This window comes from Myotis daubentonii, chromosome 11, assembly GCF_963259705.1.
Source record: "Myotis daubentonii chromosome 11, mMyoDau2.1, whole genome shotgun sequence".
Taxonomy (NCBI): domain Eukaryota; kingdom Metazoa; phylum Chordata; class Mammalia; order Chiroptera; family Vespertilionidae; genus Myotis; species Myotis daubentonii.
The window spans coordinates 8088482-8111358 of NC_081850.1; the positions used below are offsets into that span (position 1 = coordinate 8088482).

The window sequence follows — 22877 nt, forward strand, 5'->3', positions numbered from 1 at the left end:
CCTAGATGTGATACCAAAAATACAAGCAAAAGAAGAAAAAATAGATAAATTAAATTTTATCAAAATGAAAACTTCTGTGCTTCACTGTCAAGAAAGTGAAAAGAGCCATGGCCGGTGTGGCTCAGTTGCTTGGGTGTGTCCCGTGCACCGAAAGGTTGCCAGTTCAATTACCTGGTCAGGGCACAGGCCTGTTGTTTTGCTCTCACATCGATGTTTCTCTCTCCCTCTCCTTCTCAAAATCAATAAAAAACCTAAAGAAGAAAGTGAAAAGAGTATCCACAGAGAGAATATTTTTGCAAATCATACTTGCTAAGGAACTTGTATCTAAAATATATAAAGAACTAGAAAAAAATATAAAGAATTACTATAACTCAGTAATAAAAGACAAATAAAGCAATTCAAAATGAGCAAAAGATCTGATCAGACATTCTCCAAAGATATACTAATCTATATAATAAAAACCCAATGGTCGTAACGCCATAACGATCAATGACCGATCACCAGGAGGCTGCGTGCGCAGCGAGGCACGCGCGGTGGGCGGGGACTTGATTCTGGGTCCCGCAGCGCCAGGGGGACTTGGGGGAGTCCCGGGTCTTGTGTGATTTTGCGCACTGGGTCACTCGTAGTCAATAAGCACATGAAAAGGTATCCAACATGATGATGTTACCAAGGAAATGAAAATCAAAAGCACAACGAGATATTCTTTCATACCCAAGAAGATGGCGAAAATAGAAGAGACAATAACAAGAGTTAGCAAGGATGAACAAAAACTGGAACCCTCATACACTTGTGGGAGGATATAAAATGGTGCAGTAACTTTGGGGTAGTTTGGCAGTTAAAACTCAAAAGGTTAAACAGAGTTACCATGTGACCCAGCAATTCCACTCCTAGATACAGACCCAAGAAAAGTGAACACACATTCACACAAAACGTCTTCACAGAAGCATTGTACACAACAGCCCACAAGTGGAAACAATCCAAATGTCCATCAACAGATGAATGAATAAACACATGTGGTTTATCTATACAACTGAACATATTTGGTGACAAAAGAAAAAGATGTGCTGATACATGCTAAAACACGATGATTACTGAACATACATGCTAAGTGAAAAGAAGCCAGCCACAACAGTCACATACTGTATGTTTCATTTGTATGGAAGCCGGAATAGGCAAGTCTAGAGAGACAGAAACATTAGCACGGGGCCGCAGGCTGGGGGCAGGGAGAGATGAGAATGAACGATGAAGGGTACAGGGTTTCTTTTGGGGATGACGATAATGTTCTATCGATTCTGGTGATGTGTACAACTCTGTGAATATGTCGGTGAATTGTATGGTGTATGAATTATATTTCTCAAAAGTCTTATTAAAACAACCCAGGAATCAAGTTGGGGGATGCAAAGGGTACTATTCTAGGCAGTCCATTCCTGGGAAAACCACCTGGTGTCCTGCGGCCGAGCCAGCTCTGGGCTGCTGCTCACGGTGGCTGGCTCCCCTGATGCCCGCACACGTCCTGTGCTCAGCCTGGGCATCTGCTTCGACCAAGGTGGGGAGACTAGCTGTCTATGGAACGTGGACCGCATGGGTCAAGGCTGCAGCAAGGCAACATGCCGACCGAGTAGCATAACATTCACTTACAGTGCCACCTTGTAAGTTCAGTTGGTCTTTAAATGTCAGACCCCGACATACAAAGTACCACCACTTGCACACCAATAGGTGCACGTTCATCCTTTAAAACATGTGAATCTGACGTAATTGCATTCTCTTTGCTCTCAGGCACCAGCACGTTCCCATGTCAGAGGCACAGGCGGCCGGGGACTGTGGGATCTCTGGAGCGCTGCCCTCCCTCAGGACCCGCCCAGGGAGCTGCTCCAGCTGCTGGGCATGCTGAGGCTCATACTATCTGCAGTTCACCAGCTCCACAGCTCCAAGGCCAGGCACCCTGAACGCTCAGATCCTGGCGTGCCACGCAAAGAGCGAGGAGAGAAAGGTGACAGGAAGGCACCGAGGGGCAAGCAATCGTGAAAGAGATTTGAGCATTTTGGCAAAAGTGAGGCTTCGAGGGCAGCGGTTCTCAACCTGTGGGTCGCGACCCCTTTGGGGGTCAAACGACCCTTTCACAGGGGTCGCCTAAGACCATCTTGCCTATCAGATATTTACATGACGATTCATAACAGTAGCAAAATTATAGTTATGAAATAGCAACGAAAATAATTTTATGGTTGGGGGTCACAACATAAGGAACTGTATTTAAAGGGCCAGAAGGTTGAGGACCACTGTTCTAGGGCATGTATGGCACATGTTACATAAAAATGTGGTCCAGTTTACAGTTGTGAAATGATGGCAGTGCTCACAGCCCACCGTGTGCTCCGGTAGCACGGACTTCAGTACAGAAATCTAACACACAGGTGTGCAGACTACTGACAGAGGCATGGAAAGGCCAGGAGCACCAACAAAACCCTGGGTCTTGACTTCTTTAAAGCCAAAAGGGACGTGAGCCGCATGGGCCCATCGGCGCACCTTCCTGAGGAAGTCTGCAGAGACCGGGGGACACGCACCGCGGGGCAGACCGCGCCCCTGGCAGCCGCTGTGAAGAGGACCTGCTGCCCAGGACAGTGGCAGAAGCAAACGGCAAAGGACAACAGCGACCGGAACTTCCCTAATTGAGTCTGGCTGAGCTGTAGCTAAAAGCCCAGGTATCAGTGCTCTTTTCCTTTTATTTACAAACTCTAAGCAGTATGACTTGATTATAACTGTTTACTTACTAGGTCCTTTTCGGAACGATCAGGCAGATTTTGCCATCAATGGCTCACTTGTTTTCTTTGTCTTTATTATTTACCAAGCATCTGACCAGCTCAACGTGCTGTAGTAATCCTGGCCTCCGTAATAAGAGCGGAATATTGATTTGAAAGGTGGAAGTTTTTTACTTTGCCATTATTTACACCTGCTTTTGAAAAATTGCTTCGTCACAGTATAGCAGAGGAGGTGGTTATTTGTTGCAAGTTTCCACAGAAAACTCCCAGTGGCACCAGCGTGAGTAACAGAGAAAGAAAACTCGAAGGAAGCAATACCTAGGGATAGCCCGTTTGAAATGAATAAAACTAAAATAAAAAAGACCGTACCCTTTCATGTAATGATGTTTACTTTGAATTGATATTAGTTCACACAAACACTCCATCCATGCTTTTGTTCCGGCCCTCCGGTCCAGTTTAAGAACCCATTGTGGTCCTCAAGTCAAAAAGTTTGCCCACCCCTGGCTAGAGCCAAGTAAAGAAAAATACCCCGCTCCCTCTTCAATCCATACCTGGGCCAGCTCTCAAACTACGGAAAGAACAGCAGTGCTGTGTCAAAGGGCAGCTGTGCCCCTCACACGCACTGCCCTTGTTGTGCCCAGATTTCAAAGTTCCCAAGACCCCCAGGGAGCCAGTCAGTCCGATGCAAAAGCAAAGAGTCCTTTATTATGCAAGCCGGCCTGCGCTCCCCGTTCACCAGACCCACCGACACAACGGAAAGTCCAGTGGCCGAGAGAGGGAGGCCTGATGGGATAGGGGGTTTTATAGGGGGGTGGAGTGAGGGCAGGAGAGGGCACTGTGGGCCCTGCCGATTGGCCAGGCACGAGTCGGTACAGGATGTGGTCATAGTGATGGCGTGCACTTCCCTTGATCACCATTGGTTAATTCAGAGAAATCCTGGGTGTGGCTAGCAGCAGCTTCTTCCCGTGAGGAAGCACATGGCCCCATCCCAAAATGGAGGACCCAAGGCAAGATGGAGGGCGCACATGGTTCTGTCCCAAGATGGAGGACCCAAGGCAAGATGGAGGGCGCACATGGTTCTGTCCCAAGATGGAGGACCCAAGGCAAGATGGAGGGTGCAGTCCTTGTCCGGCTCCTGCTGCTGCTGCTCGAACTCACCACAAGACAGGATGGCCCTCCCGCACAGCACCCGCAGCTGGCCTGCGGACAGACCGACCGGGACTCCAGCGCATCTGGGCGGCACAGGAGCGGCCCAGCTCTGGGGGAGCGGCATCCGCTCGGAGCAGGCCCGGCCCATGGGGCCGGCGCACTGCAGCATGGCGGCCCCCCGGAGCCTGGGCACGCGCCCCACTCCTCTGCCGCCGCTGCTGCACCGGGCCCGGTCTGGAGGGCAGCGGGCGGGTGGCAGCCCGCGCTGGGCTCCCGCCGTGGGCCGGGGAGCCAATGCACCCCCCCATGGGGCCCGGCGGCCGGCCCACGCAGGCCCCCGCCCCCCCCCCCCCCCGACCGGGCCCCGAGGGCCGCATGGACCCCCGGCCCCAGCGCGGGGAAGCGGCAGCTGACCACGGGGGAAGGGAGGAAAGCCAGGCGGTGAGGCCTTCCGCTCCTATGACCTCCCCCGTGGTTGGTCGCCGCCCGGCCCCACCCCTCGGCCCGCCGCTGGCCACCACGCAGCCGCTCCAGACACTCGGACCCGCTCCAGGGAGCCCAGGCCCTACGGCGGGCGCGGAGGGATCTCAGAGCCGGGCGGTCAGACTCCTCCCCCCCCACCGCCCGGAGAGGCGGGCGGTGCGCCTTTCACCCTGACTTTTAAAAAATCAATAGTCACACTATTTATAGCTCACCTACTAAAGCTCAGATTCATCAGCATCTGACCAGGTCAAGGGACCAATGAGCTGGACCCCTGGTCCCTGTGAAGAAGCCGTGACAGGGCCCAATGCTGGCTGGCAGGTGTCGGACTGCCTTTCCGGAAGCCCCATTCCATCAGAACCACTTCACTAATTGCCACTCACTATTCTGACCCCCCACAAGGGTCTCTTCTTTATGTTCCATCTGTCAGGATGGTGCCTCCTGACAATACGGGTCATGACCTGGGAGGGGACGACTTGGGAGGCTCTGGGACACTGGTGTACCCAGGGAGGCTTCTGGGAGCAAGAGGCACAGCCACGCTGGGGCAGCACTAAGACGGGGCGGGGCCCCTCGCAGACCCGCCCGCCCGGAGGCTGCCTCAGACGTGGGATGCAGGCCTGTGCTCAGCATGCCCGTCGGCCTCCATGCTGCTTAGATTCCCACGGAGCGGACCAAAGAGGAAGGAGGCGCCCAGTTCACGACAAGGCATCTCACTAACAGAAACGGGACCTTCCTGAAGCGGCAACAGAGCCAGCGATTACACCTCACCTGTCCTCTGAACCGGCCGGATGCTACCGGAAAAGAACCGGGAGAAGAGGGAACAGAGCCCCCGCCCGGCAGGTTTATCATGGAAGGGGAGGAGCTGAACCACAGCTGCTGCTTCAGAGACGTGCCGCCCGGCTAAGCCCTGACTCTCTGCCCCGTCGGCGCCTCTCCAGCGTCTGCTCATCACGAAATGCTCTCGGTTCACAGGAACTATGCTTTTGGCCCAGATAAGACTTAGAAATGAGCAGCGGAGCTGTCAGACCACTGCATGCTGGGAACCATACCTTCCACCTCTGGGCTTCAGATAAATGCTGTCCTGTTTTCTTTTCAAGCAACAGTGCTTAGGGCACGGCTCTGAAATCCGGGCGCTCCTGCACATGTGGAACCCACGCCGGGAGGGGCCCTCTTACAGGGTTGCCAGGGCTCCTCAGCCAGAGCAGGAGGGAAGGCAGTGATGTGGAGAAGGCCTGCAAGGCTGATGTTTTCCCATTCGCAATCGACCTTGAAAGTGTCCTTTCCAGAGCAGAAGGCGCCGGCCATGGCTGAGCGGCGTGGCCCTCTGTGCACTGTGGTGGAACGGGTTTGCCTCACGGACTGACTGGCTTCTCTGGGTGTGCTTGCTCCTACTACTTCTGTTTTGCCATTCTTTCTTTCTTCTTCCCAGGAGAGGTTCTGTTCCCACCTCTCGCAGGCTCTGTTCTCTGGGCCCGCGGAGGGTGGCCCTCACTGCTGCTGCCCCCTTTCCAGCTACGCCTGGCTGCTGTGGCCCTGCGTCCGGCACTGCGAGACCAGTGAAAACACTGTCCTTGGTGAAGCAGTGGCTGCTGGAGCTGTGTTCTGACTGGAGTGGTTTTGCCGGCACCAGACATTTGGCAATGGTCTGGGGACATTTTTGATGCCAGAACTGGGTGTGGGTTACTCCTGGCATCTCATGGGCAAACACCAGGGATGCTAAACATCCCACAATGCACAGGGGCAATTATCCAGTCCACATGTCAGAGCAAGGTCCCCTGCCCCCCGCACACCCCAAACCTACCAAGCCCCTAGATAGATCATTCTTCACCCGTTAAAGTTTACCAGAGGCCTAGGAACTCTGAACAGCTGGGTAGTTTACTACTTTTTCTCCCTGCCAGTCCTGATAGATTAAAAGGAAAAGAACAGCTAAACAATAAAATCTGACCATTTTACACCAGTTGAGAGATAGTGAATCTCTCATCAACAGAAGTCACAGGACCTTGAATGCTCACCACCTTTTCTCAGGACAATCCTGTGAAGGGGTTATGGCATTTTAAAATCAATTTACTGCATCACAATGCACTTTTTTTTTTTTTAAAGTAAACGAAACAGGAAACAATAGAAAATATAAGAGTAAAGACAGTGTCATGAAACATTCTTTGCCACTGGCTGCAGTCAAGAAGCCAGGAGCCCGCAGCCTTGTCTAGGCTCTGCCGGGAGGGGGGCAACGTGTTGGGATCTGGGCCCCAAGTCCATTTGTTGTGAAGTGAACGCCTGGGCGTTCCAGGAGGTCAAACATGAAGAGCTGCTCACATGCACATGGGCAGGTATCCGTCTTCTCCTCACACGGGGCCAACCACGGGGCCCCGACAGGGACACGGTCCCCCCTCTGCACTCCAACCTGACCGGGCAGCTTCTTCCTTCCAGCCAGCAGTGTTTCCCAAAGACAGTGAGAGGACAGTCCACCGTCGCAACATCAGGGCGGGGCATGCTGCCGGGGGGCCTCCTGAGCAATGCCCCCACTCACTCCAAGACAGCTAAGGTGATGAGTGTGGTTTCTGAACTTTCAAAAATTAACTTGAGGTGAGTCCCCACTTTTGAAGTGCCCAACTGCAGCCTGTACAAGTAAAGTTGATTCAGGGTCAGCCATGCGCTCAGGGAAAGGAGGTCACAGAACCACATTCCATGGATCTTCGCTCACTACCAGCCTTGGAGACCTGCTACAGATGCAGAAATTCATGACTTAAAATGGGATCTTAGAAAATGTCTTTTGTTCCAAGAATCCATGTCCAATATATTTTTAGACTTTTATGGCTCTAGTTGAGCCAATATGCTAAAAAATGGAAGACACATATTTCTATGAACTAAGCTTCCCTTCAGCTCATTTTCTGTCCTGGTTAGAGCCGGCACCTGGCTGGTCGTGTCAGACTCAGGATGTGAGAGGTGGCTGACCCAAAGCTAGTGTTCCTCTCCAGCAGAGAGCCCCGCTTTCCAGAGGCGGAGTGGCCACAAGGCTGGGGTGGCTGAGGATGGATGCTTTACTCTGTTCGTCCTTGTGCACTTTTCCTTTAAGACTCCGAACACGTGGTATCCCTTCCCCAGAGCAGACCTGGGGACTCACATCCCAAGGAGTACAGGCCCTGTAACCTACCACCTGAGACGGAAAAAAGCTGGCGGGCAACACAGACCGGGCATCATGCTCAGAAACTCTGGTACCAGACCAGACATCCTGTGAACACAGCCAAGCACAGAGCAGAGCAGCACAAGTAACACACACACTGAGCCACACAGAGAGAATATTAAAAATGAACTTCCCAGTGCGCTTGCACGCATCCACACACAAAGAGAAGGAAGAAGGAAGGAGGAGGGAAGGGTGGGGGGGGGAGGTAGACAACGGAGAAGCAGCTACTGAACGGAGGGCCCCGGTCTGTGCTAGGACAGGCTCCTCCCTCACGAGAGCGAGGCTGGGCGCCGTGTGGAGCACGTCCGCCTGCCAACAGGAGCCCTGCAGCGACGGGCAATCGGGAATGAGCAGTGAGACTCAGCTTCAAGGACACGTGAAATAAGAGGCTCACCCCTCGGAAAGTGACTTCCCATGGGGATGTGCTCAGGAAAAACGCCAGGAGTGAGGAGAGTGAGGAAAAAACACCAGGAGTGAGGAGGCCTTCCTGTGCCTCCAGGAAATACGGGAACACACCGGCGGGTCATGCGCCCTCCCTGCTGTGCTGGGTTTCCCACAGACACCCGATCCAGCACTAAGGTCCCAGGGGCCCAAGCACTTCCCCCAGGGCGCCCCACAGCCTGCCGCACTCCGGGGTCTCCACCAGCTCTCAAAGGCTTGCTATTTACTACACATTTGAAAGCCCTGACAATGACTGAGAGGCTGTCCTTACTTGTTCAGGCCCAAGAGAAGCACCGAGAATAGAGTCAGAATCCTCAAGATGTTTCCCACCAAAACGTCATCCTTTCCTCCATGAAATGCTCTGTCACTTAGAATAAAGGCAGATGCTATTCTACTAAATTCTTGCGAATCAGTGTCACAATAAGTCACACGCAACCAATAATGTTCCTAGAAAACTGTTTGCCCCAAATCCTGCTGCTTTTCTGCTTCTGAGTGACATTTCAAGGAAACGCCGGTGAGATGGACTGTCAGTGCAACTAACTACACACGTGCCAGGACGAGAGGGCTGGGGAGGAGGCACACTGTGACAATGAAAGCCCAAAGGGGCACAGGCCTCCAGGCCCCCTTGGTCTGGCCCCTGCCCACCCCAACGCAGGGGTCAGCAAACTCCAGATGGGGCAGACCCAATCAACCCCCCCGCCCCCGGCTAGGAGTGTTGTATATGTTTTAAAACAGTTCAAAGAAGGAACGACAAAAACAAAAAGAATTATCTTGAGACGTGGTAATTACACGAAATCCAAGTTCCAGGGTCCATAACGTTTTCCTGACGCACAGGCACGGCTGTTTGTCTGCGTGTCTCTCTCTGGCAGCTTCCATGCTACCACGGCACAGGTGAACCGGGGGGGACAGAAACCACGTGGCCTGAAATATTAACTGTCTGTTCCTTCACAGACAAAGCCTGCTGACCCCCATCCTAGCACATGCCAGCTCACACGTGGCACTTGCTGCTGCCTCTGTATGGAAGTTACCCCTGCCCCTTGGGTCCTGGCCCAAATGCCACTAGTCTGCGTGGCCTTTCCTGAGTACTCCACCTCCAGACAACCAGCCCAGCGTCACCTGTATGCCTGCCTCCACTGTAACTCGCACCTGAAAGCGTTGTTCATTTACTTAGGCACTGTCTCTCCAGGAGAACGTACACCTCCTCAGGGTGACCCTCGGCGGTGGTGCCCACTGCTATGTCCCTAGTGCCTGGCGCAGCACTGGTGAGCTGCATGGAGCCACCCCAGCTATGCACACCGAGCAAAGCCATCCCCAGGCCCTGGCCTCCTGCCCCCAGGGTCCAGGCCGCCCTGGCTTAGGCGTCATGGTGTAGTCTGTGAGTTGTAAAACAAGCAACCAAAGAAAACCTATTACGCTTTCTAAAGGTTTGGGAGGTTATAAACAACTAAGCTGAGCTGTAAGTTAAGAACACGATGTGTTTTATGCCAAAAGGAAGGGGAGCCATCAGTGTCTACCACCTCATGGCTTCCGGGCTGTGACAGGTGCCCGGGGCCCGCTTTGATCCTCCCGCCTTCGTCTGTCCACTGCCCGTCATTGGGGCCTGGCATTTCAGCGGTATTCAGCTCTGATTAAAACTTAGCCTCATGTCTGTATATAGAAACATCTTTAAACACTAATTAAAAATAACGGGCTGGCATGTGGAAACACCTATGAACAAACATGTAAGAGCTGAAGTAAACAGCACATCTGATCTGTGTCTTCTGAAGCTACATGTGTCTTCTCTGAAGGTTTTCAATTAACTCCTGAATTTGTGGAGCTTTAAAATGTAAAACAATGGTCCTGGCCAGGTGACTCAGCTGGTTTGAGCGTCATCCCATGCACCAAAAGGCTGTGGGTTCGATTCCCAGTCAGGGCACATGTCTAGGTTTCGGGTTCAAGCCCTGATTGGAGTGTGAACAGGAGGCAACAGATTGATATTTCTCTCCCTCTCTCCTCCCCTCCCCTCCCTGCCGCCCTCTCTAAAAAAATCAATGAAAACAGGCCCTCGGTGAGGATTACAAAAAAGTTAAACAATGTCCATCTTACCTTTTAATCTAACAATAAGGTATCTTTTCTCCATTTACCCCATTTTAATGATTGTGAGATTAATTTTAATAGCATTTTATTTAACCCAAAATATCATTTTGACAGTTTAACCAATAAGAAGAAATTATCAGTAGGGTATTTTGCTTGTTTTCACACTACGTCTTCAGTATCCACTGTGCCTTTCACACCCACAGCCACGGGCTCCACAGCCACGTGTGCCTGATGGGTACCCTGTAAAACTGCAGTTTTTAGATGCTCAGTTATTTTCACCTGAACACAAACCAAACTTATTTGCATTTTAGGAGTTTTACATAAAAGAACTTCTCTCTTTATGGCCGTGCACTTGTATTTTACTTAAGATGACTAAATACGAAAATAATTATTTTATAGACATAAAAACCCTTGGCACTCATCTTAGGATTCACAGTGCATTCTTTACATTAAGCTAAAAGATATTAAGAACCACATCATATTGCTTTCCCACAAGCATCCAATTTTGCTTTTCAACCCACAGCTGTTAGATTTCGTTTTCATTTCCGTTACACATGGCTCCCTCCCTGTCCTGACTGAAGGCAACGTGCAGCTCTGGCACCCCGAGGCCGGGGCGTTTCCCCACGAGCAGCAGGACGGCGCCACCAGCCTGCAAAGCTGACCCGCCCCAGTCTGTAACTCAGGAGCGCCCCACCCTGCCTGCTCACACTCCTTTGGGGACTTGTGTCCGTCCTTATGGTTTAAAAAGAGGGGAGACCCGGTAATAAGCAGGTTCTGGGGCCCCTGCTGGAGGGAGCCCGACCAAGGAGCAGGTTCCACTTGGCCGCAAGGGCTTGTTCTTCACTCTCAGACACACAGCTGGGGGGGGGGGGGGGGGCTGATGGCAATCACAGTGCAGTCCCACGGTCTGGGAGCTCCGGGACCACTGTCCACACGCGAGGGCCCTGCTGTTTACGCTGGGGGCAGCCCTGGTTACCTCGGCGTCCTGCTGGGAGAGGCGGTATGTCCTCTCGAGGCTTCGCAGAGTTCTGGGGCTCAGAGTCTTCTGCTCCAACAGATGCTCCAGAAGCAGGACCAGCTGGTCTGGAAGGAGCTGGGGGCACAGCAAAGAGCCAGTGACAATGCCGTTCAGCTGACAAGGAACTGAACACAGACATTCAGAACGAAGACGCAGGCCCAGGGCGGCCGGGTACTCAGGAAGTGTCGGAGGCACGGAAAGACTGAAGACGGACTCTGGCCGGCCCTCGGGACTTACCTTGTACCCTCAGAGCAGAGCAAAACGGTGTTTACTTGTGTGTGTGTTTTAAGGTGTACAATGTGACGATTTAATATACAGACACTGTGAAATGACAAAAACGATATTTAACTTCATAAAACATCCTCATGGTTGATTAGATCCCTTTCTTTATGGCAAACATATGCCAAAAATGTCATTTAACCTAGACTAAGACTCAGGGAACCGCCTGATCTTAGACATGGAAGTTTAACAGAAGCAAGCTGCTTTCAGATTTTCTTCCTCACCATTGGAACCTTGCCAATGTGCACCAAGAAATGGAGAGCATGTCTTGCAAACACTCCCTTATAAAAATCATGTTTATTATTCCATTAAAATTTTTTAAAATGTTGTAAATATGATCACACACACACAGTCACCAATATTCCTAAGTTTTCACACAGGGTAGGTAAAAATTGGTGTTACATAGTAAAGGGCAAAGAGAGGAGGGCGTTTTTATATGGTACAAAAGTAATGAATAGTTTATGAACAAACATTGTAAATCCGAGAAGGTGGAGTATCTGTCTTAGTCATTATTGTGCTGCAATGCCTAGTTCCGCCCTCGAGCAGAGAGCTCTCACAAACTCTGAAAGGAGTTTAAAATACATCTTGTAGGAGCTGAGAAATATTCTAAAATCAAGGTTTTAAATTGTTACTCTTATTGCCACTACTCTCGCCATTCAGCCTTACTCCTTCCCAACTTATGCCCCAGCATCTGTCAATGAACCCAAACTTGTAAGTCTGCAAATCCATGGTACGCCAACAGAACATTCATAAGACCACCTGGATTTTAATCCCTACTTTGTTATTCTTAAGAAATTTTGAGTATTTTTGGCATCTCTCCCTACCTCTCTTTACCTTTCTGTCCGCAAGTGCGCACTCTGCCTGCCCCTTTCCCAGAATGCACGTGGGGAAACCAGTTGAATCGCAGGCACAATGCTCACCACATAATTCCACAAAGAAAGCATTTTTTTTTGTACGTCCACACCTCACCCTCCTAAGTTCTACTATAACCCCACTTCCCCACAGACACACATCCCTGGGTTCTTGGGCATTTTTATTTTATAACATCGCTCCATGCACCTAAGATCCCGTGGATCTCCTCAGGCTGACAGGAGAAACTAGGTGCCTTCAGCCAACGCAGAGGGTTACAACCAACACGGAGACCCCAGGGGCTCGGAGACAACTGACAATTTCCTTCCAGAGGAGTCATGTGCCTATAAGATGCTTTAACCCTTGTCGGTCCAACCTCGAGGCTGACTTGACAGACCAAGCGCTAGGAGCAGGTCCAACGTTGAGCAATAAGAACATTAAAAAGTTCAACATTCAATCCCGTCAATTAATTTGGACCAGACTGTTTGAATTCCAAAAATAACATTGGACCGCAAAGGGTTAAAGATAATCTTATATACATAAAAGGCTAATATGTAAAGTGTCCCCTCGGGAGTTCGACTGCTAGCTATGACATGCACTGACCACCAGAGGGCGGTGCAGAATGAAGGAAGGCCCCAATCAGCCCTGATCGCTGGCCAGGCCTAGGGACCCTACCTGTGCACAAATTTCGTGCACCGGGCCTCTAGTTACTACATAACAACCAGAAACAAAAACGCCAGTTTTCCATTTTCTATAGTTTTAGAACATGAGCCCACTTTTACAACATTAAGAGAGATCTGCTGTTTTACAAAACAGGACAAATCCAGAGCCATCAGCCTCTGGATTCTCCCCACCTGGTCACAGCACAAGCCCTCAGCTGGTGGGTACTTAGGGTGCTCTACCCCAGGCTCAGCAGCTCAGCCAGCACCCAGGCTGCCTGGCCCTCCTTCCTATCTGTCTTGCCCTGCAGCCTCCCTCTCTGAATCTTCCTTCCTTTCCTGGGAGGGGAGAGGGGAGTTCATCCAGCCTGGCCCCGAGCACCCCCTTCAGGTCACTCCCCGGCTGTCCTCCAGCCTCTTCACAGAGCCTGCCCTTTACCCCCCATTAAAGTCTTTTCCTGCCCCACTCATCCCTTTCCCAAGTATGGTCCACACAACCGCTACCCCGAGGCAGCTAGCCTGGGCACCCCTGGAGCAGCAGCCCCCCTGCCTCAATAGGGGGGGAGAGGGGAGGGGAGGACAGGGCCCCAGACTGGGTCAGAGTGGCCACCCAGCCCTGCGCCCCCACAGGCATTCTCAAAACGGATGCAGCCAAGCCCAGGGTAGCAACAGCTCAAATGTTGAGGCCCACTGGGTACAGAAGATGGGTTCTGGGGAAGGGCAGAACACCCAGTGGTTGAGGGTGGGGTCTGGTTCACTAACTAAATACAGCAGGAACCAGCTTGGTCAATTTGCAGAATTACAGGGAAGACAGAGTAGAAAGAAAAGCATGCCCCTATTCTGTGTCCACACTCACAAAGAGGCCTATTGTTAGAACTCACGCTTGGGACTTGGGGTAAACGAGACCCACGGAGGAAAGAAGCCCCCGAGGAAGATGAGCTCAGTCCCCGACTTAACCTAACTGGGTTTAATCAACAAACGCCATTCCCGTTTAAAACGGAAGAATCACTGCCACGCGAACCCATGGAAACATCTGGGGTCTCCCTTTCATGTGCCTGCGACCGCTCTCTAAGCAGAAGTCCGTGCAGCTGCACAGAAGGATCCCTGAACGTGTCTGTCCTCTCCTGATTGTACACAACGGGAAATACTTACAGCTAAGCCCCTGATACAGATAAGCCGCTGAGATGGAACGGAGGAGGTTTTTAATAAGTTTAATTTGCTCTAATTAGAGAGGTAAAGAGCAGGCACGCACGCACGCAGCGCGCCAGGTAGCCCTCCTGGGCACAGAGGCGCCGCGGACTGCTCTGTGGCAAGAGCCAGCCTGTTCCGAGGTGGAAGAAGGCACAGGACCCCACGCGAGCGTGAGAACGGCCCCTCCATAACCGTAATGCCCCGGGGTTGCCCGGCCCACTCCAGCATGGGCTTGTGTGAGTCTCAGTTAACAACCTGTAGTCACCTGCCTTTCAACTCTAACTCTTCTAATTCACCAGGGAAAGACGTAATTTCTAAACAATGAGAAAACCGGAGAAAAATCAGTGATCAAATGTTTTAGTTCAGACAGTAAAACTAATTAAGTATCCTTCATTCACAAATGAGCAAGTAAACATTACACAATTTTTACAGATTACAGACCTTAGAAGAGGATATTAAAGCAAAAATGTGGTAAGTAGCTCATTTTAATAGAGAACATTTCTCTTTGTAAAATAATCATTTACTCCACATGATGAAAAAAAAATACTATGTAATAAACCAAACTTTTGCAAAGCCACTGAGAGAGATGCACTTCCAATGTGCTCGCATAGTGCGAACGGGAGATGTGTGGGTCGTTCCCCTCCTCCGACACAGAAATCAAATCAAATGTCACATGACTCCTAGGCCCACTGTGTTTTAGTGCAGCAGTTCCGAGAGACGAACATGGCTTTAGTCACAGTACAGAATGATGAAGAAAAACAGTGCACGGTTCAGAGCATTGTCTCATTAGAAAGCAGCTCCGTCAAACATTATAAAAAGAACTTGCCTTTATTTCTGAGGGTCTAATGGTGCCCACAGCCACAGTTCGACAGTGACAGGAATAGAAAGTCCTTTCCTTTGCACAGACAAGGAGTTATTATTTTTTCCACATGGAAACCAGTTTGGTATTTTTAAAATGCATCTGCCTCAACACTTAGACAAAGTAAGGCTATGAGGTGCCAAAGTCATGTGGGTACTTGAAATAGAGAATTCCACCTCACTGTAAAGCGCATTCAAATACAAAAAAGCCAAAATACTAAAGGAGTCAGGCAAAGCAAATGCCATTTGTAAGGATTCGGTGGTCTGTATTCTTGCACTGAAGGTGGAGGAGTCCATAGTTGCTAACTACCCAGAAATTTACAAAGCAAAAGAAAAGTCTACCTGGTATTTTCCCAGTCAACTTAAGAACCGAGGCAAGCCACACAACTCCGAGTGTCTTTTAAAGTTTCTACAGACTCTTGGAAAGAAAATAGGAATTTTCCAAGCCCACCCTCCCAGTCCACAAGCAGCAGAAGAAAGCACACCAGACTCCTGCAGAGCCTCTTCCTGCTGTCAGGGGATGCCACTCACTCCTGCTCCCAGGACCACCCATGCGACTGGATCCGAAAAGGCCAGCTCGCTTCCCTATAGAAAATGTCACCAACCCATCTCACCACTGACCTTGTGCAGGCAGGTCCCGACACAAGGAACTGGGTGCACAACATCTGAGCCCCACTGTCCACACCCCTCCAAGCGCAGAGGAGGGAACCTCCCTCCAGGCCCAGCTGGCGCTGCAGCCTCGAAGGAAGTCTCTGAGCGGCTCCCAGACAAGGAAGGAGCCTGAGACTAATGCAGCCTCTGACGGACAGTGGCGTGAGTTCTATTATTACCCCATTATCACTCTGGGATCTGTGCCTAAATGAAGCATGCTTCCTCCCTGGTGCCATTTCCTTTTATCCTGGCTGGAGACTAAAAGCGGATCAATGGGGGCAATACTTATGATGTCACTTCAATTTACAGCAACGGCCCCTCCCTCTCTTTCAGTCTGTCTGAAATACACACAAAGATCAATTCTTCCCAAAAATGGTTAAAAAATGCTTAGGGAGCATTCTTCTTCCAGAAAAGCATTCTCTGCTATATTTGTCTATGTTTCTACGGCAGGAACTGTTTACACTGAACAAAAACAGAAGAAATGGGGGAGGGAGAAATCTCAAATTCTCTCGTATGCCGGAGACTTGCTGGCTGAAATTCAACACAAGCAGGGTCCAAGCGGCTGACCTTTGAAAGTCACATGCGGAAGGCTTGCTGGCACAGGGGCACAATAGAGACAGCAGTTCTCCTCTGCCCCCCGGATTAAAAAGGGAATCCCATAGTTATACAATGCTTTTTATAAGACTTCCCCCAAACGAACCAATTCCTTCCAACTCCTCCCAGAAAACACCCAGCATCCACCCTCAGGTGCCCCCACCACCCACAGGTATAAGAGCAAACCGTTGCCATTCACACGGTTTTCTCATTAGGGGCAAAGGAACTGACTACAGGACACAGACAGAACTTGAAAACATGGCACTCTTCAGACACTGCTCTGTACCCAAATAAAATAAGTAGATATCTCTAAGTTGTGTAAGTTTTCTTATGGTTTTTGAAAATGGATTAAAATTAAAGTATAATTGAGGAAGTACCTCAAAACAAGAGTTCTTCCTCACAACCCAAAAAGAAACACAAAATCCTGAAAGTATCAGAATGCTGGCATTGTAGCTGACCCCGCCCACGTCAAACACTCGCAAGACCATGTTAGTATATAATCTCCTTTCATCTATCGTTTTCCTAATGATAAAATGTTTAACTGTCCAAATGAACTGTTTAATAATACGCGCATTGGCAAGTGTCTGCCCAAGAGTAGCTGTCAACTAGGATATCATGATGATATTAAAACATCTTTAGTCTAAACTAGTAACTTGTACATAGGAAAAACAGAATTATGTGAATTGCAACCAAAACCAAGCTGAAAACAAAACTGACAAAAGAAAAACCATCATTTACAGGTTAAAGCGAAATCTTAACACATTTTAAAGAACTGTGACGTTTAAGTATAAAAGTTTATAGTTCACTTAATTTGGGGACATAAATTTAATTTGCCAGCAAATAACAGTCACAATAAAATTAGAAATGAAAATAATTTTCTTCATAATAAAATCAAGGGGCATATATCCGTCCAGCAAAATCATTATTTTTAATTATCAAACATTCTTTAGTCAAATTTGAAAAGGAACATTCAAGCAGAAGCTAATCTTCGTGTAATTCGTTATACATAGGAAAAAGCATATTTACTATATTCTTGGGAAATGGTTCTAACAGCTGCGTTTTAAAAAGACTGCTGCACTTCTGAGCCTTGGCTTGGTCACGGTGCTCCCAAAAGTGACAAAAAAAGACACCATCACTAGCAAACAATATCCGAAATAATTCACTGGCATAAATTACTCCTACATTTCTAGATAATAAGGGTCAAATCTTCATGTGCTAACATTTCCCTAACTTTTATAGAAGTTATTACTCAAACTATATGCAATATGACACAAAGCATATTATTTAAACTATATAAAATGCCCATTGGATCTCATAACCATGTGCACACTAATGTTTATATTACACATTTTAGAAAATAAACCTTTCTAAACACTCAAATAGAAAAATCCTAAGTACTTTATAAGAGATGCTTGGGATCTTCGAGCTTGCCTCCCCTCCCCAGGAACCTGCAAGACCAATTGCCAAGGGGGCCAAAGGGCGCCATTCCTTAGCTGAGGTTTATGCTTCTGAAGAAAATCATTGCTCACGAGGTGACCCAGCCCATTCACCGGCCATGATAACAATGGCATGCTCGATGTCGAGCTTGATCCAGGCTTTCTGAAGAATTACAAACACTTGAAAGTATCAGAGAATACTTTCAACTTGTCTTGTATTTGCAGGTTTTTGTGGGGTTTTTTTCATTAAACCTGCTTCTTTTAATTTCTTTAGAATTCTCTTGCCTAAGTTAATATTGTATTTAATAAGTGATATATTTATCCTGAATAAGCATATACATTTTATAAACCTGAGTTCCTAACTATAAACAGTGGTATTTCCTAATTCAAAATTCTAGTTATATACTACTTTATGACCCTCTAAGGTACATCATATGACTGAAAACTGTCAGCTGGTTTTGTGTGTCAAAATGAGGGCACACAAATGGGACATAATCACACAATAGAATACTATGCAGCCATTAAAAAGAATAAAATGGAATTTTCTGTAATATGCTAAGATAGCAAGAAATGTTATTAAGTGAGTGAGGGTCAAGGTTAAGGACAGATGGTAGAATATGTTTGGATTTGTGTAAATGTAACTTCCTAGAGGTAGGTTTTAAAAAATTAAGTAACTCTTTTGAGTCCATTTTTTTCTCTGAGTAACCTACACGAGCTGCCTGGTCTTTTCATTTTTCCTTTTTTCCCCCTGCCTCCAGCTCAAGCTGAACTATTTTTCTTAAATCATGTTTAAAAAATTTCCCCAAAGTTTACTCACTGGAGGGAAGATGTACTCTATGAAGAAATTCAATGCGGTGATCTAATCTGGGAGCTGAAATCTGTAAATGATTGAAGTACAGGCTCCAAGGAGGTGCTGAGTGGAAACCAGGGCCTCGAACAAAGCAGGTCTCGGTAGTTACGGGCAGGCCCCTCGCACTCGCACTGGTTTGCACCTAGAAACCTATCAGTGCCTCTCTATTCTTAGTCATAACAATAATACTTGAAAATAGCACAGATCTCAACTGTTCTGATTCCAATTCTTCTACAAAGAGATGAATGCTGATGCCATTAAATATAAGGCATAAGTTCTGTGTGAGCAACACACAAATATTGGAATAATCTTAAATTTTCCAAATGCTCTGCAAATATACATAGAGCAGTGGGTCAGTCATATGCCCAGACTATCATGTTGTCACTTACAATATTAAATGAACTAGAATTTAACTGTTTTCAGGTTTTTTTGCAAAGGGAAAAAAACACAATAACTGTAATTTCACTCAAACCCAGAATTCCTTCCTATTACCCCCACTATGTCACAATCAGACAGTTTGTGTGGGATTACTTATTACAAATTTAACACTGTTAGTAAATAACTGTATCAACCTTAGGTTCTTCTTTGCAACATATTGCCCTATGTTCCTGTTGAAAAGTGATCTAAATATATATAGTACGCACAAAATTAAGGTGTTCATATGCACAAATATGCAATCCGTAAGAATATTCCGTCTGAAAACAGATTTTCTTCTAAATTACAAGTGACTGATTAGCAAATAGGAAAAAAAACTAAGCTCTTACTGAAAATATGCTCTTCAGAATCTTATGAATTAAAACAGATTCCTCTTCTTTTGAGTTTAAACAATGAGTAACTGAGTTCAAACAAAACTGTGTGTTAACCTCTATAAAAAGAATGTACACTTTTAAGGCAACTCCTTAAAGACTGGAACCCAATGTTGCTCATTTCATGCACCACCTGCAGCATGCCCGACACAAGTTTATCAAATTTAAATGAAGGACTTCATGTCCTTAATGTCCTATCCAGTACAATGGAGAAACACAGTTAAAATAATTACAAGACAGCTATCAATCAGCAATTTGGTGAGTTAAGTAAATCTACTAAAAGATAATTTATACATGATAATTTATATACAACAAATGAAAATTCAGGCCAGAAGTGATTCTTACTTCGAAACTAAAAAAAATCCACAAAACACACACATTCAAATATATCAACCTAAAAAGTTTTATAAACATTCTGGATAACAACCAATGTGGTAGATGATTCTTATTTTAAAAACTAATGGTAAAATAACTGAAATGTCTCTACAACTGTAATCAACTATAATCAGTGAAATGATGGCTCTGCAATGTTTTTAAAAAGCTAATAAATTAGAGTGCTCTAAGTGGAAAAACTCCAGACTATTTCTAAGAGAGCTCTTTCCCTTTGCTTTCCATGGCCTCCTTGTTTAAACTTGTCATTAAAGACTTAAGTTTTTTTCAAATTATTAAAATTAACAGCTAAAAAAAAAAAGGAAGTCACAAGCACTTAGACACAATGATACTAACAAGAGTTGCACGGTAAGGGGGGAAAAAAAAAAACAAGAAAAGGAGGAGGGAGAAACCAAGTCAACCATTCTGGCTCTCAGCTTAGACAAACAACTCAGGCACGGATACACACTCAACATATTTTTAAGCATAGAACATAACTTATAAACAAATTTAACTCGTGTGTGTTTATTATAGTCTAAAATACTAACATTCCATACTCCTGGATCCTGCCCTTACTTCGTCATAGGCCCACAGTCAAAACAATGTAAGTATCTTTTGGGTCAGATTTTATTTTCTAATATTCTTTCCATATTTTCTACCAAATCCAAACTAAGCATAAATTTTAGCCACATGTCCACAACTTATTGTGGTTTCTGTCATAAAGTTGATAAAGAAATATATCCTTAAATATACTTACAACTGACCACAACTAAAGAGGAATTGTAGGGAGTGCGATGGGAGAGGGTAAGGGGTCAAACTAACTGAATTATTTCTGAAAAACAAAGAAGCTGTTTTTATGTAATAAAAATGTGTTGAGAGTACTATACAACTTACTACCCAACGTCTCAGTGTTCTTTCACAGAATGATTTAAATGTATAAAAAGTATATAAAGCACAGTAGTCGAACTTCACTCAAATCCTGTACACTTTTGGATTTTAGTCCAGACATTTTATATCCTGGATTAATTTTGAAGTTTTATGAGGAATAGAGCAAAGGATTAATTTAAAGATCAGAAATTTGTATTTTTGAAAAAGATATGGACTTAAAACTTCAGGAGAAAGGCAGAAAACAAATTTCACATCTTTTCAAGAAATATTTACTTCATTTTTAACTTCTTTTTCTTTTCTCTCTCCCATCTCAATACCAGCTCATCTGAAGGGAATCGAAGTTTTAGTGAGCCAGCATTCTGCAAGAAAAAGCAGCGGCTGGCTGGTGGACACCTGCATGTGGGAAGGTGAAACAAACAAGTGGATGGGAAACAAGGAGACCACATGGACAGAAATGATGTCAGGCTTGTTTACCCCAAAGTTTCATGCTATGTACAAACAGCTGAATAATTCCTAAGTTAATGTACTTCCCATCATAATAGGAACTACTACCAATTAAACAGGTAGGCTGAAATAGTATTATAAAAATGTTCTTTTAGGGCAAAACGTCCATTTTACTGCAATGAGGGTTCAGACATTATCATCTTACTTTTACTGGGAACTCCGCCTTGGACTCAAGGCCCTGGAGCGGCATGAAGCTGATAGAGGAGCAGGAAATCTGAAATGCGGCCTTGTTTGCTGCCATGGAAATATTTTCTCAAGTGAATTCAAATACTTGAAAGTCACTCAACAGAAGTAAGTCTTCAAAAATACGAAACAAATATGTTTTAGCCATGGGCCTAAAAATCCTGAAAACTGCTAATCATGAATCTAAAATTCTAGTAGGTCTTCACAGGTGCTGGTCCAACCATGATTAAACCCTAAGATGTCTTTTCTAGTAGCAATTTAAAATCCCAATATTTGAGATTTTATTTAGTTATTTGTAATGGATTCTTAAAGAAATGTCATAAAAATGTAGTTAAGTTTTAGCATTTCTATTATTTTATATCTACCTTTTATGTATGTATAATGTGCTCATGTAAGAAAAATTCAGTATGATTTTATTGGTATGTTTTAACAACACAGAACTTTTGGAAATTACAGGAAAGCGTCTGGATTTCTAAGTTTTCTGGTTTTTAAACTTAATAGAAAATAATCAGTCTATGGAAAACCAAATTTTCTCTCCCCTCAGTATTCCAGCTTAATTTATCTGTATTAATTTGGAATTTATTTAAAAAAAAAAGAGGTAGGACTGCAACCTTTTTTTTTACATAGGTTTTTAGAAAATTTTCTTATATAATTAAAAAACCTTTTCATAAAATGTTTACTCTTCACATTTTAATGGAATTTCTACTTTGTTTTTCACATATCAAAGTTACTGCATACCAATTATAACCTACATATTCTATCCCAAAGTGAAGTTTATTTAAAACAACTGAACTGGAATAACCAGTAATCACAGGATCCCCCAAAAGGAAAGGTGGACACAGTTTTGAAAATCACGAATTACAACCTCACACGTTGAGAACCGCTTTCCTGCTGATTTCAGTGTAGGGTCCCAACTCAGACCTTAAATAACAGTTGGGACAGAAATAAAAAGTGAACAGGCTGCCCCCCCCCCCCCCCCCCGGGCAACCCGGACTAACTTCTGCGACAGCCGGTTAAAAGGCAGCTCCTCTCACCGCCTGGTCAGCTGTCCCGCGTGGGTCCACGGCTCCATCCAAGCGCCTGCCAGGAATGGAGAGCCGAGACCGGGCCCTCCGGTCGGCGCAGGGACCGACGGGGACCGAGCGCAGAGCGGAGACCCAGCCACAGAGACCCTGCACATCCCCGCCGGCTCGGCCGGAAGCCGCCGGCTCGGTTCCTCTTTTCCTGCCGCGCGTGTCCTGCAAAGAGCTTTCCTGGGCGCATCAGGGCGCGTCTACCTGCTCTGTTCTCCTCGAAGGCTTGGTGAACATCACACCCAAACATCACAATCCCGACGCCCGTTGGTAACGAGTGCCGGAGCATAAAACACAGGCAACCCCCCGTCCGCAGCGCGCTTCTCCTGATGTAGATTTTTAGAGAAACTTCAGGGCAACCACAACGGCCATTCCCACCCAACGCTACCCCCACGGGAGGGGGTGCCGACTGCCACGGCGCTGCGAGCAACTGCGCGCCCGACCCAGCGGAACCAGCAGCGGGGCGCCCGCCCGGCGGTCCCGCGGCCCCGCTCCCGGCGTGGGAAGACGGGCTGCGGAGGAGAACGAGCAGGGGCTCGGGTCGCCGGGAGGAAACCACCCCGTCCTCCCACGAACACCGGCTGACGGC

General features: G+C 47.1%; 1 protein-coding gene across 7 annotated transcripts in view; it reads right to left on the bottom strand.

The window, feature by feature from the left end:
* The window catches only part of AOPEP (aminopeptidase O (putative)), a 329578-nt gene that overhangs the window by 14383 nt on the left and 292318 nt on the right, over window positions 1-22877 (bottom strand). For 5 of the 7 annotated variants that reach the window (XM_059656422.1, XM_059656420.1, XM_059656423.1 and 2 more), the window contains one exon: window positions 11057-11173. The exons of 1 other annotated variant lie outside the window; for it this stretch is intronic. In XM_059656422.1, the coding sequence (XP_059512405.1) occupies window positions 11057-11173 (117 nt within the window). Of the gene's footprint in view, window positions 1-11056; window positions 11174-22877 lie in introns of those variants that run through there. One more of the 7 variants, XM_059656430.1, reaches the window with a different exon arrangement.